The 18,520-nt window shown below is 40.5% G+C and overlaps 1 protein-coding gene and 6 non-coding genes across 7 annotated transcripts in view; 5 read left to right on the forward strand and 2 right to left on the reverse strand.

Annotated features, from left to right (window-relative positions):
• Window positions 1-18,520, reverse strand: part of dync2h1 (dynein cytoplasmic 2 heavy chain 1) — a 98,747-nt gene that overhangs the window by 34,344 nt on the left and 45,883 nt on the right. The window contains exons 71-81 of the mRNA XM_076735074.1: window positions 18,341-18,464; window positions 16,386-16,549; window positions 15,833-15,952; window positions 14,589-14,723; window positions 13,378-13,521; window positions 11,550-11,639; window positions 7,269-7,334; window positions 7,093-7,143; window positions 6,958-7,011; window positions 6,567-6,698; window positions 5,381-5,453 (exon numbers count right to left, since the gene is read on the reverse strand). Of these exons, the coding sequence (XP_076591189.1) occupies window positions 5,381-5,453; window positions 6,567-6,698; window positions 6,958-7,011; window positions 7,093-7,143; window positions 7,269-7,334; window positions 11,550-11,639; window positions 13,378-13,521; window positions 14,589-14,723; window positions 15,833-15,952; window positions 16,386-16,549; window positions 18,341-18,464 (1,153 nt within the window). The remainder of the gene's footprint in view (window positions 1-5,380; window positions 5,454-6,566; window positions 6,699-6,957; window positions 7,012-7,092; window positions 7,144-7,268; window positions 7,335-11,549; window positions 11,640-13,377; window positions 13,522-14,588; window positions 14,724-15,832; window positions 15,953-16,385; window positions 16,550-18,340; window positions 18,465-18,520) is intronic.
• Window positions 50-122, forward strand: trnam-cau (transfer RNA methionine (anticodon CAU)). Its single transcript has one exon. It is a non-coding gene; the product is annotated as a tRNA-Met (tRNA).
• Window positions 700-772, reverse strand: trnam-cau (transfer RNA methionine (anticodon CAU)). Its single transcript has one exon. It is a non-coding gene; the product is annotated as a tRNA-Met (tRNA).
• On the forward strand, window positions 890-962 carry trnam-cau (transfer RNA methionine (anticodon CAU)). Its single transcript has one exon. It is a non-coding gene; the product is annotated as a tRNA-Met (tRNA).
• trnam-cau (transfer RNA methionine (anticodon CAU)) lies at window positions 1,574-1,646 on the forward strand. Its single transcript has one exon. It is a non-coding gene; the product is annotated as a tRNA-Met (tRNA).
• Window positions 2,253-2,325, forward strand: trnam-cau (transfer RNA methionine (anticodon CAU)). The gene has a single exon. It is a non-coding gene; the product is annotated as a tRNA-Met (tRNA).
• trnam-cau (transfer RNA methionine (anticodon CAU)) lies at window positions 2,865-2,937 on the forward strand. Its single transcript has one exon. It is a non-coding gene; the product is annotated as a tRNA-Met (tRNA).

An 18,520-nucleotide genomic window follows, 5' to 3' on the forward strand; every position in this document is an offset into this window, starting at 1 on the left:
GTTAGTCCACAGTGACAACTCCTCTCAATCATAATTTCCATGTTTTCAAGCCTCGTTGGCGCAGTAGGCAGCGCGTCAGTCTCATAATCTGAAGGTCGTGAGTTCAAGCCTCACACGGGGCATCTGTTTTAAAGTCCATTGAAACAAAAAGACAATAGATTACAAAAAAACAATTTCACAGAAGCCTTTTCAGTGAAAATGTATCATGTCACAATGAAACAAAATAATGGAGATGAGTGCATAATTAGTCTTTTGTCAACGGTCAACTCATAAACTAACATACACAAGAAGTTTAACAACTAAAACCGGACTAATGTGCTCTGTCCTCTTGGTTTTGGTTAATAGCCTCTCAGTGGTTTACTTCAGGAGGCCAGTAAATAATGTGTTACAGTAATTGATTCGGCTTGAAATAAAGGCATGAAGTTTTTCAGCATCTTTCTCATTTAGCAATTAAGTTTTTGTCATTTTGTTGATGTTGGACTTGAAGCTTTGATCTGAGTCCAGGATAACATCAAGATTTGTAACCTCAGATTTATTCCAGGGAGTTAATTTCCCCAGATTATTAAACATTATTTCCCTTTTTCAGTGTTGTGACGAGATATGATTTCACTGGAAAGCTGGCAAACATGGCAGTTCTGTATTATATTTCATATTTATGTGAATCTATTGCATCGTGTTGTCATCTGACCTTAAAACAGATGCCCCGTGTGAGGCTTGAACTCACGACCTTCAGATTATGAGACTGACGCGCTGCCTACTGCGCCAACGAGGCTTGAAAATATGACAATTGTGTATGAGAGGAGTTGTGAGCACCAACTGTACCAACAAGGCAGGGCTCTACAGTCACAACAGAGACAACTCCTTTCATTCACCATATCCATGTTTTCAGGCCTCGTTGGCGCAGTAGGCAGCGCGTCAGTCTCATAATCTGAAGGTCGTGAGTTCGAGCCTCACACGGGGCATTTCTTTTCAGATTGAAAAGACACAACATTACATGAAGATGAAAAACACACAACTGTTGATACCAAAAGTCATCAAAGAATCTTACAGATTCCTTATGTTAGCCACCGTTTCAGTGAAAATGTATTGCGTGAGAACAAAACAGAATAATGGAGATGCAACCTGTATACTGTTGAAAGTAATGTACCAATTATGCGGAGTAAGAATGGACAATTAGTCTCTGGATGGCTATACTCGTATTTGCTTGTTTTACACTATGCAGCATAAATCTGACGCCATACCTCACACTCATCCATGCACACACATTCACCACTGACTGAACTGACTACCACATGCACTGCAGTATTACTTCTTTACTGTACTTATATTGATTGACTAAAGTGACTAACACATTCTGTATTATCATTTCTTTGTTGTATTTATATTGCTTGTCTTGTGTTTCCATAGAGATTGAATGCACTGTCAAGTTGAATTGGTGTTGCTCACTGTTGAAGATGTGACAATAACCCTCTCTGCCTTGTTGGTACAGTTGATAGATATTTAAAAAAAAATCCCATTACTTCACAGTCGCAGCAGTGACAACTCGTCTCAATCATAATTTCTATGCTTTCAAGCCTCGTTGGCGCAGTAGGCAGCGCGTCAGTCTCATAATCTGAAGGTCGTGAGTTCAAGCCTCACACGGGGCATCTGTTTTGAGGTCATATGACAACGCAATGCAGTAGATTCACGTACAAAGAAATACTCTTTGAAAAACAAAGCATCAACTGATGTCAACAATCAAAGAATGTCACAGAACCGTTATGTTTGGCAGCTTCACAGTGAAAATGTGTCTCATCACAACAAACTAGTATAATGGAGGCACAACCTGCACACTGTCAGAAGTAGTGTACCAGTTATGTGTTCAAATACACAAATACACAACCATTCCTTCAGTAGAGTTTAATGGTTGGTTGTGCATCTGTGAGAGTCCAAGAGCTGCTCTCAGGCCAGCATCTCTCCCACTTTTTGTTTCACGCTATGCAGCGTAAATCTCTGACCCCATACCTCAAAGCCATCCATGCACACAACTCCTAGACTAACATGGACAAGAAATTTTAGGAATGAAAAAGTCGTCAACACGTCAAAATGTTGAGACAGTTTTCCTCAATTGTTGCTTCTGAGGCCAATAATGAATTGGTGGTGCTCACCTTTTACTAAACAAAGAGAGCCATAGCTGCCTTGTTGGCACAATCTGCAGACACTTCGACACCGACAATGACAACTCCGCTGAACGACACTTCACATGTTTTCAAGCCTCGTTGGCGCAGTAGGCAGCGCGTCAGTCTCATAATCTGAAGGTCGTGAGTTCGAGCCTCACACGGGGCATCTGTTTTAAAGTCCTATGAGAACACAAAGCATTAGTTCATCTAAAGATGAAAAATGTACAACTGATGGCTACGATCAAAGAATCTCATCGAAGCCTTTTGTTGGGCAGTTTCCTTCTAAAAATGTAGTCACACCACAGACACAAACTGCATACTGTCAAAAGTAAGAGCTCCAACCGCCCCGCTGGGACAACAGGCAGTCCGTCTTTGTTTGTTTTACGCTATGTAGCATAAATCTGACACCATACCTCACACTCATCCATGCACACACATTCGCCACTAACTGAACTGACTACCACATGCACTCTATTATCATTTGTTTTGCTGAATTATATATTGTTAATCTTGTTATTTCTTCAACCTGCGCTTGCCCTCTTTTGTTAATGGTCAACCATGATTATTGTTGCTCATGTTTTATACTGTGACAAGAGCCCTAACTGCCTTGTTGGTACAGAAGCTGGATATTAAAAAAAAAAAATCAAGTGACGGTGCAGTCACAACAGTGACAACTTCTTTCTGTCACAATAGGGAGCTTTTCAAGCCTCGTTGGCGCAGTAGGCAGCGCGTCAGTCTCATAATCTGAAGGTCGTGAGTTCAAGCCTCACACGGGGCATCTGTTTTAAAGTCACAAGACACACAATGGAGTAGATTCAGGAAAAAAATTCTCAATAATCAATGAAAAACAAAAAATTGATGTGAACAACCAGGTCACCATGGTCAGTTCTTTTCTGAAAATGTATCTTGTCAGAACAATATAGAAAAATGGAGACACAAACTACATACTATCAAAAGTAACGCACCAAATATAGTGTAAGAATGGACCCCATGGCTCAACATTACAACTGCACCACCCTTCCTTCAGTGGTGTTTAATTACTGGTTGTGCGTCTGTGAGAGTCCCAGAGCTGTTCTCAGGCCAGCATCTCCTTCACTTGTCTTTGTTTCTCACTATGCAATGTAAATCTCTAACACTGCACCTCCTGCTCATCCATGCAGTACGTTATAAATCCTAATTCCTTTCTCAATCCTCCTGTTATTTCTGTAATATGCAGCTCAGCTTTAACTTTATGATTTATGTGACTTGTGCTCTCCTCATGTAGATTGACAGCATAAATAATACAGTGAAAAAGTAAACTGCAGACGTATGAAGCTGAAGCTGCTGCATAGAAAATGATTGATGGAACCAATCCTGGGTCAGTATCACAGCATCAATAGTGATTTCACTAGGACATGGCTTTAGTTTCTAGTGAAAAGCTTTGATCTGGATATTCAAATGAAAATAATTTGGCTGTCGTCTCAAACACAAGTTGAGCCAACAAAATGACTCAAAGTCCCTGGACCACTGATTACCTTCTGAGTTCCTAAACTCATAGAGGTGTATTTGACTGTCCAGAAGCACTGGAACAGCACAATAGAAATTCTATTTTTGGGTGGGGCTGAGTAGCACTTTCCCATTCAAATAAGGAGTGTCTGGCCTTGAATTATTGCTTATCCACTTAGGAATATTCATATGACAAGATGCTGACATCCAAAGTGCATAGATTTCTCCAAGGTTAACACACCCAGTAGGGCTTTTTAAAATGTATGTGTGTATTTGGTATACTGTATGACTGACAATGTTAGGTGCAGGACCAGAGAGTAAAGGACATAAAGAGTACGTTCTTGTCTTCAAAATTCAGGACTGAACAAACTAAAACTGAGACCTTTGCTTATGTTACAGATGTTATGTTGTTTCGTAATAGCATATTAAGACATAAGCCTTACATTTAGACGACCCAATAGGAAAAGCTTCATAATGGTCAGCTGGGATTGTGTGCTGTGATACGTGATTAACTTGATTGTGAGGAACTCAAAAACCGCCAAAAACACTCACACGAGCAGATGAATGTATGAGCTGTTTGTCACAAAAACAGTCCTGCACAGCTAACACTGGCAGAACCTATAACTTGAAAAAACATCAGTCAATTAGTATGTCTTGTCACACAGCACACACAACTGAAAATTAGTTTTATACACCTGTATTAACACCTGCATATTACTTTCACTTGACACCAATTAGCAGCGTCACAGATAGTGTCATCAGAGGCCAACACACCATTAGGATTATCTGGTCTGAATGAATGGGCTCATTAAGCACAATAAACTAAACACTCACTAATAACGTCATAACAGCGTGTGTGTGTGTGTGTGTGTGTGTGTGTGTGTGTGTGCACGCGTATTGGTAGTATTTGTGTTTGTGTCAGTGTGGGACAAAGACAGACATGAGAAACGAGAACAGGCAGCGGGAAGTGTGTGTGTGTGTGTGTGTGTGTGTGTGTTTGAATATATGGCATTTACTCAAGGACAGTGGTATTCTCACAATGAAAGATACATAAAAATGAGAAGAGTATCATGAAAAAAATCACACTTCTGATGACTGAAGTATTGCTCAGAAATCCAGAATAAAAGCCTTGTCTGAGAATATTTTGCTTGAGTGGAGTCTGAAGGCAGAAGGTACTTGTGGAAAAAACAAGCATCTTTCCATACCAAAAGGATAAAGGAGGATGTAGTCAATCATGATGCTTACAGCTAATTATTCAGCGCAATCACACTCAAGCTTGGAAGGACAAAGATTTACTGAACCTTTATCAGAACAAACACAAATAATGTTGCTTTGTTGAAAACACAGCTTCAATTTATCATTTCAATCAAATATATTCGTTGGTTTGTTTATCTTCTGCAATGCACTTTAAAGGTATGCATAGGAAGTGATATGTGGAGATTCATTAATGTGACCAAGTGAGAGCAAAAGGGGAAAGAAGAGCAACCTTAAAATATCAATAAAAATGAGACCTGCTTCCAGAGGTGCCCAGAGGGCAGAATGAATATGTTGTGAATGTGATTCGTTTGTGTTGTTTTGCAGTGGGAAACTGTGAATAATAAATGCTTTTCATGCGTATTGTGGTCAACCACAGTGGAGCCGTACTGAGCTTAACTCCATCCCACTCAGGCACCAATGATTGAAATAATAATAATTAAAAAAAAAAGAACAAAAAATTCCTAAAATGAGACACTTACCAAGGGCCTGGGTGACAAATGCTGCCATGGCACTCTGCAGGCGGTCTGGTCTGACAGCCTGAACCAACAGCAGCTGTGGAAAGCAAAGAAAAAAAGATAAGCTAAGGAGCAGGTATCCATAAAACTCCAGACGGTCATTCCCACTCGTATCAAATGAAAACGGGTACCACTACATTTGAAGGGGTGTGCATACCCTGTTATCTGGTAATGAAAATGTTTTTACAAGGAAAATGTGTTGAAGTCTAACATGTAAATCTCTGTGGTGATAATGACTACAGTGATAAAATTATTGTTTCTATAAATGGAGTCTGTTGGCTTTGGCGAGAGTGATATAGTGGCTGTTTCTGGTTTAACAAAAAAGTCTTACTCTTGTCAGATACTTCGAATAACAATCGGAGCCTGTCAGAGGCAAAAACAAGCCCTTTTAGTGGACGTAGGCTGATGGGGCGCAAACGCCCGAAGGGATTACATTGTCGCCCATTTTGCAGCTGCCAGCTGCAGCGCTCTTGATCAGTATCCGACAGGTGTTCCCATTAGTCACTTACACACAAAAACACGGGGAAATAGGGTCATTAATTACAGGTCAAATTTGACTGAACTTTCTCCTATTTGTCAAGGACACTGAAATCTTCCAGGACACGTGGGCCGGCACCAAAACCCTGATGCACGGTGCAAAGTGCCACACATTTCAGCGGCATCTGAAATTCAATTTGGTTCTTGAAGAATGTCATTAATGGTTTAAAATGGCACTTATAATACAAAAAATATTATTTTGCACATTTTTAAACCTTACAGGTTAAATTATGCTCAATTTCGACCGTTTTCTGAGTGTTTTTCTTACTTTCGGACTAGTCAACTAGTCAAGTTTAAACTTCCTTTTCATCGTCAGGGAAATTAGTCGATCGAAACATCCCTATTTGAGACGTTCTTTTAAAAATATATATTTTTAAGAAAACAATACACAAAGTAAATGAATAAGTGCATTGTCTTGACAATGTGCATGCTTGACTTTAACGATAACTGGCTTCTGAGATTAGCTAAATCTTTATTCAATCTCAAACCACATGTGAGGGAAGGTACTCAGAAACACAACCAAACTGCTTTAAATGTGTGCAGACTTTTGATATGAGCTGTAAATAATGATAACTTGTTCCATCTGGCTGATGGTTTTTGATTGAAAGCTGACCTGCTGGAAGGGAGTAATCTTCTTGGCAATGGAGGATGGGATTTCCTGTTCACACTGCGAGCTCTGAGAGAAGGACAGCCAAAGGTCTGAGTCACTCAAACAGAGGGACTGGTAAAGGGCTGGAAATGTAGCCTGTGAAGGAGAGATGGAAAAAGTCAAAAGGAAGTCAAAGGTGACGGAAAGGTCAAGAAATAATAGCAGATAAGTAGATCCAATATAATTTAAGCTCACTAAGGACTGCTTTGCTGACTTTCTATTTAAAAGGCATTAAACTATTGTTTTCCATGTCTAAATGTCAAAATGATTGTTTACATTATTAAGCATTAATGTTGCCCTATGGTCACACACTGCACTGCATTGCGTATGTCAGCGTGTGTATCATTGCGTTTACTTTAAAAATGGCCACTGCTCCATGCCTCTCGTGATCAATCCAAGAGGGGAACTCCTGCCGAGAGAGGAGAGGTGTAAGTCTAAAAGAGAAACGGTGCACAGTTTTCCTGTTCTCAGAAAAAAGCTGCCCTCTTACCTCTTTCTTAAACACTTCTCCTACGATGGATCCAGTGAAGACATCCCATTCCTACAGCAAACAGTGCTGTTAACATTTAGCAGGTCCAAAGCTTCATTTATAGATTTAATTTGCCTCTGAAAAGGCTACTGATGAAATCCTATACATGCAGATACTAAATCTGCAAAGATACTCACGCTCTCCTGGAAGAGTTCAGGATACATGCCTTTCACAAAGTGCATGGCAAACATCATCTGGTCAGCCTGAGACAAGAGAGCAGGAAGGAGGGAGAGATTTACACAAATATGAAAACATGCTATTTTGCCCTACTCAAAATTACAAACAAAGAAAGCCATGGCGCAGCACAAAATGTTAGCATCTCTTCCAGACATCGAGCAAACACACTCATATTCCCATTACATGACAGGCAGCGCAGCCTGCCTAACTTACAGGCTTGAAAAGGGGTTGCAACACTCTGACAAAAAACCTCAGGGACTTAAAGAACAACACAGTCCGTTGTATCATTCCCGCACACTCTCCCTCTTTGTGCCTGTCTCTCTTTGTTTCTCGTTCACTGGGAGAGTTTGAGAGAGTAATAGAAACAGCCACTAATCAAGATGCTCATCCCACTCCAACCCGCAGAGAGACACAGAAAGACAGTGACCCAGAGACTGCAGTGGAAACAGAGAAAGCAGTGAGAATGCAGGAAGCAAATATACAAATGCACGCACGGACACACACACACACACACACACACACACACACACACACACACACACACACACGCACACACACACACACAGAGTAATGGAAACACAAGCACACAGACACACACACACACACACACGCACGCCTTGTTTGTTTTTTCCCTCACAGGTTGAAACCCTCCTTGAAAACCATAGTTGTATTTTTATCTCAGCAAACTCATACACAAGAAAAACTTCAATCAAATATATGCTGTAAATAATTTTTTAAAGACAGACAGAAAGCTGCATGTAAATCACAGTAACTACGACAGTGCGGCGCAGCTTACCTCCTGCTTCTTTCATTCCTTGCCGCCAGCGTGTTTGCTTGTCTGTAATACTTTCAGACTATATGAACTTCTGTGACAACTAAAAATGAGAAACGCTCCATATACTTTTCCTTACATACTTGACTTTTTAAATAAACTCCAATAGCATTATATTAATATCTTATTCCCTCAACAGTCACAGTAGGTATTATAACTGATTCTGATATCTTTGCTGCAAATAACAATATTGCAGTACTTATTCACCGAGCTTAATAACAGACAGTGCACCAAATAACATTCACTTTGAAGTACAGCCACACTGCTTCTGTAATGGTCATGTACAGTATATTTATGTCAATTTCATTTCATGCACTTAACAACAACCGGGCAAGAACAACCAATTTAGAAATAGCATGCAATGCAATAATATTTCTCAATGTTGTATAAAGTGGCAATAAGTCAGATGACTGTGTTAATCTAATCAGTTAGGCTATTCACAGCGGCTGTTATTGCTTCCAGATGTAGGCACTGTCGCTGAAAAATCATGTCCATAAGAGACATGGCAGTCTGTCTGAGGAAACCTCATTTTTAGTCAAAGTGCCTACAATTATTCCGATGTGCTTACTGTACTGTTACTGAATTACAGCATCATTGGATGAGATTAAGCTCCATTAGGCGAAGAGACAGTGTGCAAAGGGCACCAGCATCTAATGATCAAATAAGGTCATTTCTACTCTCAGCGGTCTTTAACATGCACCTTAAAGAGCATCTTAAACTATGTACCACTAGCACACAGACTGACACACAATAGTATTTTTTCCCCCCGAGGAATACCATAGACTTGAGTCTCCCACACACATTATGCTCAGCGTTTCTGTATTTTTTAATTTTCCTTCCCAGCAGCTGTAGGTCTCAGCTCGGTGTGATTTGATATTAGTACCTATGTTTAGCTGTGATAAAGGTTGAAGACTGCAACAAAAACTGTGAGACAATTGTTTAACAAATTAAAACCAACCAAGATAAACAGGGTCTAAGCACTTCAACTACTCCCACACCTCCAAAAGCCTTCATAGCTCATCTCTGTGCCTGTCACCTAATATTATATTCCGCACTCTTACAAACAGCTGTAGAACCAGCTTGAGCTGCAGTGAGGCTAACCTTCAGGCTACATTTGGACATGAGCTCTTCACTACCGTGCCCTCTTTCCGACCCTCTCCACGGTTCGTCTCTTGATCCGATGTCTGGATGATTTACGCCAAGCTGCCAAGTTCAACTCCATCTACTGAAGTGACAGCGCACACAGTTGAATCGAGAGAGCCGAGCAATATGATATAACTGATCAAACAAAGACTGGCACAATGTCCTGGTTGTTGTGTGTGTACGGTATGTCTGTTTGAGTTTTTTTATGAGCGTGTGTGTGTCAGAGAGAAATGAAGCAAACAGAGTGCAATGAGGATAAAAATCCTGCAAGTGTTCGTGTGAACTGCTGTCATACTGACACTGACAGGACAGGAACCTCAGTAGACAGTACAGCCTGGAATATGTCACACTTCAGCACATCACTACAGCTCAAACTACTGCATGTGCTGAGAGATGTCTCCACATTCTCAAACACACACACACACACACACACACACACACACACACACACTCAGTTAACCTCTTGAATGTTTATACCTGCCACTCCACACACAGACCCAACATAGCCAGATGTGTGTGTGCACAGCAAACACACACAAATCCACAGTCTTACTGTTTTCCATCTTTGGTGGTTTACTACTTTATTACCCTAAAAAGATAATCTCCTCAGTGTACAACCCTCCAGTGTACACCAGTGTGTCCAAAAGAAAAACTTTGTCTTTGTTACTGTCGCATGTTCTCTATGGACAAATATTTCCAAAAACAGGAAGCACTGCAAAGATGCTTCAGTGTGCGTGGTTCAGACAAGTGACAAAGCCAACATACTGTTGCACCTTCAGAACTTGTTTGTCACAGCCAAGCGTTGTCACGGCTGCAGGTCATTGCAGAGGCGGAACACGCTGTTGAATTCTGTCCATACTGTAATTTTAATTAACTGACAATGTGTCACATATTATATACATTAAGTGAGACCGAAGCTGTTCAGAAATATAACAGAAACATGTCATTTTAGTTCAAATAACGTTAGCTTGACAAAATTACACCTACAAAAAAAATAAAAATAAATAAATAAACAATCTTTGCTTGTGAGAGGTTCAACAATCAATATCTGGTAGAGATTCTTTATCACAGCTTTGATGTGTCTAGCCATGCTCAATCAATACCTTATTAAGCTGAATCAGTTGTGTTTGTGGTGGAATTTAATACAAATACAGAATAAACTAGAATAGAAGTGCCTTCGACTGCTGTAAAAAATACAGATATTATGAAAATATGGGATGGTTTGCTTATTTATTTTTCCAAAGATGCATACAGTATATCATGATGTTTTCTATTCTTGATTCCCTTCCCCTTTCAAATCCTCCTCTTCTTTTTTTCTCCCATTTTGCGTTCCTAATTTTTTTGTTAATGATCCACCTTTATCTTTTCGTTGGACCCCTTCTCTCACTACTCTGCTCTCCCCCTTGAGACTATCTCTTTTGTGGTGCAGCTGTTGACAGGAGCCCTGATAATGTAGTCCACTGTTTCCTCTCTGTTAATGACTGGGCTGCTACTGTCTAGATGCGTGCATGTGTGCTTGTGTGCAGCTGTTGGGTTGATACCCTATAGATGTGATCAGCAGCTAAAAGCCACCCTCACTCTGCCTGAAACTGCCAACACACACACACACACACACACACACACACACACACACACACACACACACTTGCAGACAGAGAAATTACATTTACCATTTACTGCCTGATCAATGCAATGATTGCTCTGCTGATCAATATTTGACACTTCATTACTGTGACAGATGCAGAGGTTTGATTGCATAAGTGTGTAAATGTATTTTTTTTTTATCTGATTGTGGTTTTGGTCTAAATGATCAATAAGAGCACGACTACACAAAAAGGTAACCTAATACTTTCAGCCTGTCATCTTAAATCTGGTGCTATGATTGGCTGGAAGGTCAAACATAGCAAATTGTGATAGTGGTGAGGGAGAAAGGATTGAGGGGGCAAAGCAGGAGCATTCAGGTGAGGAAATCAACATCTTTACTTGCGTGTCAACTCAACAACGGTCGACTTAAGCACCTTTGACTCATGATGAGTGATGTGTTTATGGCCAATTGTTGTATTCAGATTAACATCACGTCATTTGAATCAATTTAACAAGGAACAACAAGGCAGATATGAAGCTGTTTATCTCAAAACAGACAGAACCCGTTTTGCAATGCAAGCCCTGCTGTCGCTGCTTACTTCTCACCTGTGCAAATGACCAGAGAGATGACAGGAACTGTTCAAAACGACATTTGTATTATTTCTGTGTGTGCATGTATTACCTTGAAAAGTGACCGGCAGACATACTCGTACACCATATTCTTTAAGCTGACCTCCAAAGCAGCAATCCTGGCTTCTGTATTCTCCGCTTCCTAAAATGCACACACATACACACAAACACACAATGTGAGAGGGAAAAGGACAAAAAGAGAAGGGGCAGCTGCACTAGTGAGACGAGCTATGAGGGATACGCTGTCTGTAAACAGATTCAGGGTTTTTTTTTCCTCAGCCTTGCTTAATATGACACAGTACTTGTGTCACTGTGTTATGTGCTTTTGTGTGCTTCAGCACTTAAATTAAAAAGGTTACCAATGACATTTTCATTTGAAAGTCTTCTCTCTTTCTGTCACATCAAGGTAACTTGGATGTCTCAGGGTCCAACAGACACAAGGGCACACATCTAACTTGTACAATTTTTCTTCTCTTTCACACCTTCATTCTTTCTCGTCACTGACATACAAATTACCACAGAGAGACGTTTGTGTTGGTGGATGCTGGTGTCTGCTCTCTAAGGTGGGGCAGCAGTAAAACTGTCAGAATGTATACACAGCATGGAACAGAAACATCTATTAAATACACAAGGGTGGGACAGGATGAAGAAGAAAGTGTTATAGCAACGGCGAAACAGAAGAATCAGAGAGCGAGAATCAGAAACAGGTGTAGTGTGAGTGAGCACTTTGTGTTGTGTATGTCTGCTGAAGTGTCTGTGTGTGAGCAACTCTCAGGAACCATCTGCAGCTCATGGAAAATTAAACTTGGTCATTCAATACAACAAAAAAACCAAGAGCTACATAGAGAGAGAGAGAGTCCATGAATCAGTGCGGTGTTGTGACCACACTCGCTGAATGTGTCCACAAGCCTACCTACACAAGCCCACACAAACAGACACACACATATAACAGTTTTGACCAGCTGCTGCCTGGTGACATTCTTGGATGACAGCACTGGCTCTAACAACCCACACAGGATTTGGGGAATTAGTGTTCAATCTCCCAACCCAGTGTGTGCATGCCTGTGTGTGTGTGTGTGTGTGTGTGTCTGTGCGTGCGTGTGTGAATATGCATTTGCGTGTGTGTGCTCTGGTTATCAGACAGTGTTTAGGGCTCAGGTGGAGAACAGCGGTGCGATACAGTGCATGACGCTCTCCAGCTGCACAGGTCAGACTGAGATAAACTTGCTGCAGAAAACAAAGCGGAATGAGCTGAAATAAATCAAGCTGACTTCAACTGCAATGAAATCATCTAGAAAGAACCTGAATAAAGCAGCATTTCTATCACCATGTGCCCATGTAAATGTATTGTCTTGCATTTGGGCTCCAATTGTATAAAAACTGCTACTTCTAAAACTGACACAAGCCACATTGTACACTAATAATACTATTAATACTACTAATACTACTAGTAAGATTTTGTGTCTATAACTCAGGGGGTGTAAAATAAATGAATCATAACTTTTTCAGAGTTTCTGTGCATGCACATACAAAGAACAGCCTGAAAGGTGCACTTTATAAAGATGCCAACATGGACAGTCAATGCATTGTTGTAACGCAAGAGTTGCTGCACTTAAAGGCATCATAGTGAATGACAACATAACAAGCAACAACAGGATAAACATTCTGTTTTTATTTGCACTGTCGAAAGTAACACAGTGTGCATATTAGTATTTTTGTTTAACTGTTGAATTATTCATTTATTTGTCTACCTGCATGAACGTGTTGTATTGCTGTTGCTTTCAGTTCAAGGGCAGATTATTTGGAACGATTTTGTGAGACAAACATCATGTGCAGGATGAAAATGGGAGCAGTATAAGAGTTGAGTGGCATCCAGTCACCTTCTTGGCTTGAAGAGCCCTTTGGAAGAGGCGCAGAAAAGAAGCGAGGCTGAAGCGGTACATGTTGTTGATCTTCGACAGGTCTGTGATGACAAAATACATCTTGCTGGCACTCTCTGCAAGAGGCAAGTAGGCATCCCGCTCCTGAAATAAAAACAGGGAGAACGAGAAAAAGAAAGGACAGAGAGAAAGGGTAAAGCCATGACGCAGCAGAAAAAAAGAACCACAGATGTTTTAGAGTTACAGAAAAAAAAACAAGAGAGGGATGGAGGGCAGGGAAAGGGATTCACATGGTATTGATAAGGACAAAAGGAGAAGAGAAAATATTTACTTGAATCAAGATGAAATAAGAGAGAAAGAGCATGAGGATGGACAGCGTGAGGTGTGATGACATAGGAAATGTGTGAAAAAAATAGGGAGGTGCATATACAAAAACCAGATACAGATAAAAAAAACATCAACGAAGAGAAAAGCACATAAACAGTTCTGGTGTAACACTGCACCCTAGAGGATGATTATGTAATGAGTCTACAACAGCTCCTGTCTTGTGCACCTGTGCAATCTGATGTTTGTAGCAGTTTGTGCAGTGAGTGGCTGTGAGCTTGTTTATCTGCAGACCACTCAAATGAGTTGAAATAATTGTATACCGCATCACTGTGGATAATAGCCAGAAATTACACAAATACACAAAAGAGGTGTAATTTTACATTTGCAGATTGGGCATAAATATCATCATACATTCAACTCATTCTCTCTGTCTGTGTCTCTGACTGTCGTTATTTGTCTTTCTCTGTCACATGCCTCTCTGTCTTGCTTGCTGACTCTCGATCTCAGACCTCAATCTCCTGCCTAGTCTAGTGTGTTAGAACAGTATAGCAGACAGTGAAGGGCAACATTTAACTAAACAGCGACTTCCAAGTGGTTATTACACTACAGTAATCCACTGCTTAATACTGATTCTCTTTGAAATGGTCAAATTGAATTAGAAATACCACTCTGATATGGCTTGAATAAAACATAGTAAGGATGACAAAAATCTTGCTTTAAAATGTGATTCTTTTTATATACTTTCTTTTATTTTTACAGATTAACTGGGTGAACTGAAATGTGAAAATACCTTTAAAAGATGTCACACATATACCATGTATATCTACTGGTCTCTCAAGACTGCTCTTCATGGCATTGTTTCATGTTTGCCTGAAGTATAGTACCTGGTCCAGTGACGCCTGCAGCCTGTGGGATTCCAGTAGTGACTCCTGGATCAGAGCACTGCTAGCCTTGGTCTGGTTGAGGCTGTCTATCAGCTCCCTGTTCTCCAGAATATTACCCTGAGCTGTAGCCAGGGTCTGACACAGGAAAAAGAAAGACAGAGGGACAGGCAGGTACAAAGAAAAGACAGGGTAAGGATTAGACATGAGAGAAAAGAAGAGAAGAGGGGTGGGGGGGGATAAGAGAGAGCATGTTGTCATGTATCTGTCATTTTGCTGAGATCTGTGATCTGATAAAAGTTGCAGAAGCAAGAGTTGTCATTTTAGAATAGGCTGATGCAGGGCTTTTTTTGTATTCAAATAAATTCAAATAAAATAGATGAGAAAGCATTGGAGCATGGAAATGTCAAGTCGAATATGCTCCTACAATTCAAGAATAATTACATGTCTAGTACCAGTGAAGGGCTGACATCCTGCTCTTGGCACGATCATATGTGTGTGTATGTGTGTGTGTGTGTGTGTGTGTGGGTGCGAGTGTGTGTCCATCCAAATTCCCCCTAGAATGTGTGCACATTGATCATTAAGTCGGGTGTCTATGTGTCACATTGTCCATCAGCTGTGTGTGTATGTGAGTGTCTTTGGATATGAAGATTCACTGAAACAACTTAAAATCAAACTTAAAATACTTTTAGTATATTTTAGTTTATGTACAATTATCTCACAAATTAACCCCAGAACTAAAGGTACAGTTATTAAAAAAGCACTCCTCCACTACCGCAGAGACATGGGTTCAATACCCAGCAGAGGCTGAGTGCTCCATCAAACATTTCAGGCAGCATTCACGGGAGCGAAGCTGGTGACAGATCACATCCTTGTTGCAGCACTAGAAATTCCTCCTGCTTGGTCTGACACTTACTACTTACTACATCAACCAACGACCAACCAACAGCAGGAGTTAGCAACAACAAGGTCTGCAGTACAGAGGGAACTGAGCAATCCAAAGTGGGAGAAAATGGAGTTACACACTGATTTTATCAACATTGCATAATGATAAGTTATTGATTAAAGCACAATCATATCACTTGGGTGTATATAATTGTGCCTTTGTAGGTACTAATGGTATTGGTACAGCAATACAAAACACAGTATAGGATACTGCCCCAGCATAAAACTCTCCCAGTACTCCAAAAGGTGGAATTGTCCTCTACTGTAGTCTCACAGTGTCTGCTGCATGTCTGCATGTGTACCTCAAGCAGTGATTCTTCCAACTGAGCCAGCTGTATCTTCTTGTCTTCCTCTTGTTGTAATAGTCTTGTTTTTTCAGTCTCCAGCTCTGGCTTTTCCTGCTGGATGGTCAAGGCTAGCAGCTATCACACACACACATGCGCGCGCACACACACACACACACACACACACACAAATGGGCAAGTGGACACACAGTGTGACTACGGCACACAGTAGATATTCTCTATATAAACTATATCATTCCACTGTTAAAGCACTTCTTTTCACTTTTCTCATGAAATTCTAAGCACCAAACTGAAACACTGCAGAATATTTGAAGCTGTGGTCACAATTGGAGGAGATGAAACCTTAACTACATTTTATTTTCTTTGTATTGCTCTGTTTTACAAAACGCCAACACAGACTACAGCCTCACACAGCCTGGAGATTAATCAACACCGCTCCAATAAAGTGTCATAAAACAAGAAACTAGATTGACAAAGGAACCATTTACTGCTGGGCTATTAGAGTAGACTGTGTACGTGTTTGTGTTTGAGTGTGGATTTTGTAGGTTACCTGTCCTCTCAAGCCTGCCCTGGTGGTAGTGAAGTTAACCTCTGTGACCACGGAAACAGCATCAGGGGGGATGAATGGGGTGGGATTCCGTGTTGCCATGAAGAGACGGAAGTCCTCATTGTAATCAATTACTTTGTCTCCTATCTGGACCACATATCTGGGACCTGTGTGCGTGCCCATGCATAGGTGTTGAAGTTGGACAGAAAAAAAAAGTCTCTGTTAATAACATATAAGGTATCGTACAGACTAGCGGTCGCCATAAATCCTATTTTCACCCTTTTACTTTCTCCTCCACACTGTGTCCTGGATGTCTGCAATGCAGTGCTGCCATGCCTTTGTCTCGCCTCTTTTTCCATCCTGTTCAACACCACTTTTAAATGAATAACTTGCCCTTTCTCATATTTTCTCTGCCCCCACTCTTTCCAATTCAGCTACAAATAGACAACGCCTCTCCCTGGATGATTCATAGCCTTATGAATCACCCTCATTTTCACAGGTATGTTTCCAACCTTTGTTTACATGTACCTACGTGATTAAAGCAGCTGTTTGCAACTATGATTGGTATGCAGTCGTCTAAACCAATAGAAGTGAAATATCGAAGGTGAAATCGGAAGGCCAGATTCAAACTCAGCCATGAGTGAACAGAAGACGTTTCTTTGTGCATCTCATTTAAACTTTGTTAGAGAGACAATTACAACGAAAATATTATGAACAAAGCAGGAGAACATCCACATGCTGATTATATAAAGTAAATACTTCTGATAACTGCAAAGTATTCAGCTGTCTGAATCTTTCTGAGGACGTTGGACTAGCAAGGTTACGCTACATGTAATTGCCTCCTCTTCTTAAAATGACCGTGGACCACGTCTCACAAATGAACTTGCCTTTTCTGGACTTGCAAACAATCGAATCTGACAGCATCAGTACAAAATAATGGATCTGTATGAATTAAAAGTGTCTTATTTGCTCTGTATTCTTCCAGCTTTCTTTCTACAAACTCATTCATTCTGGAGTGAGAGGAACAAAAACAGAGTATTTCACAGAAACTCAATAAATGAGCTCCTACTGAGACCCCTAAACCCCATCTCTGAAGGTTTGATTTCTGTGCTTATATAACAAATGGAAAATGACAAACGAAAAACAATCATTATCTTATGTACCAAAGAGTGATGTGAAGTGACAAACTTGATTTTCTTCTTTAATTATCTTTGTTTCTTTAATTCTTTTCTTAACTATGTGTATTAATCCACCCTCTTCTTTGGTCATGTTTTATTTTCCTGAGTCATATTGTAATACTTCTCCACAGCATGTTCATTACCACTTCAAAAATCCTCCACATGGGTGTCAATGTACAGTTTATCATTTGCCATTCCGTTTCTATAGCCTCTGTGGCATCAGCCTTTTCCAAATGGGAAAAATAAGAGGGTTTTGATCACAATTTCACATTTTTTATGGCAGGCTGAAAATACTGCTTCATTTGCTACCAATGAGAATCCTCTGTGTATTAGCATCAAATTAGTTCATGGAAATGGTCACACTGTGATATAATGACACACTAATGGAGAAGTAGTTTTTTGTCTGACAGTAAGAGTAAAATGACAGTGACATAGTCAGTGCTTAAGAATTCATTTACCAATTTTACCATATCAGATGCATAACCTGGATGTTCTTCATGCTGTACAGAGCAACGCTCTCAGCAGACTACGCTGGTCAGGAAGTACTCAATTAAACTAAATAAAATCAAGGTGCAGAATAACCTGGACTCATTAACAACATGTTTGGGAAATATCCCTAAAGTGGGACTTCACTGCAGTTTAGGAAAGCAGCCCTAAGACAGAGGCAAGCAGTCTGCTTTTCAGTTAGTAGCCACTGGTTGGTGAACCCTCTGATTGAGGCTCAAAAGAGTTCCCACAACTCCGTTTGTATGAAAATGGTGTTTGTGAGTGTGTGCGCACCCTGTGCGATGAGGTCCCTCCTCAGCAGTGGGTAGAGCACAGGCTCAACTCCATCCATCTCTTGGATGATAAGTGTTTTTCCAAATCTGACCGCGAGCTCCAGGGATGTCATGAAGTTATTATCCTGTAGAGAGCCGGGACACAGACACACAACTGAAAGAGTACCTTCAATACCAGTGT

The sequence above is a fragment of the Chaetodon auriga genome, chromosome 7 (assembly GCF_051107435.1).
Source record: "Chaetodon auriga isolate fChaAug3 chromosome 7, fChaAug3.hap1, whole genome shotgun sequence".
NCBI lineage: Eukaryota > Metazoa > Chordata > Actinopteri > Chaetodontiformes > Chaetodontidae > Chaetodon > Chaetodon auriga.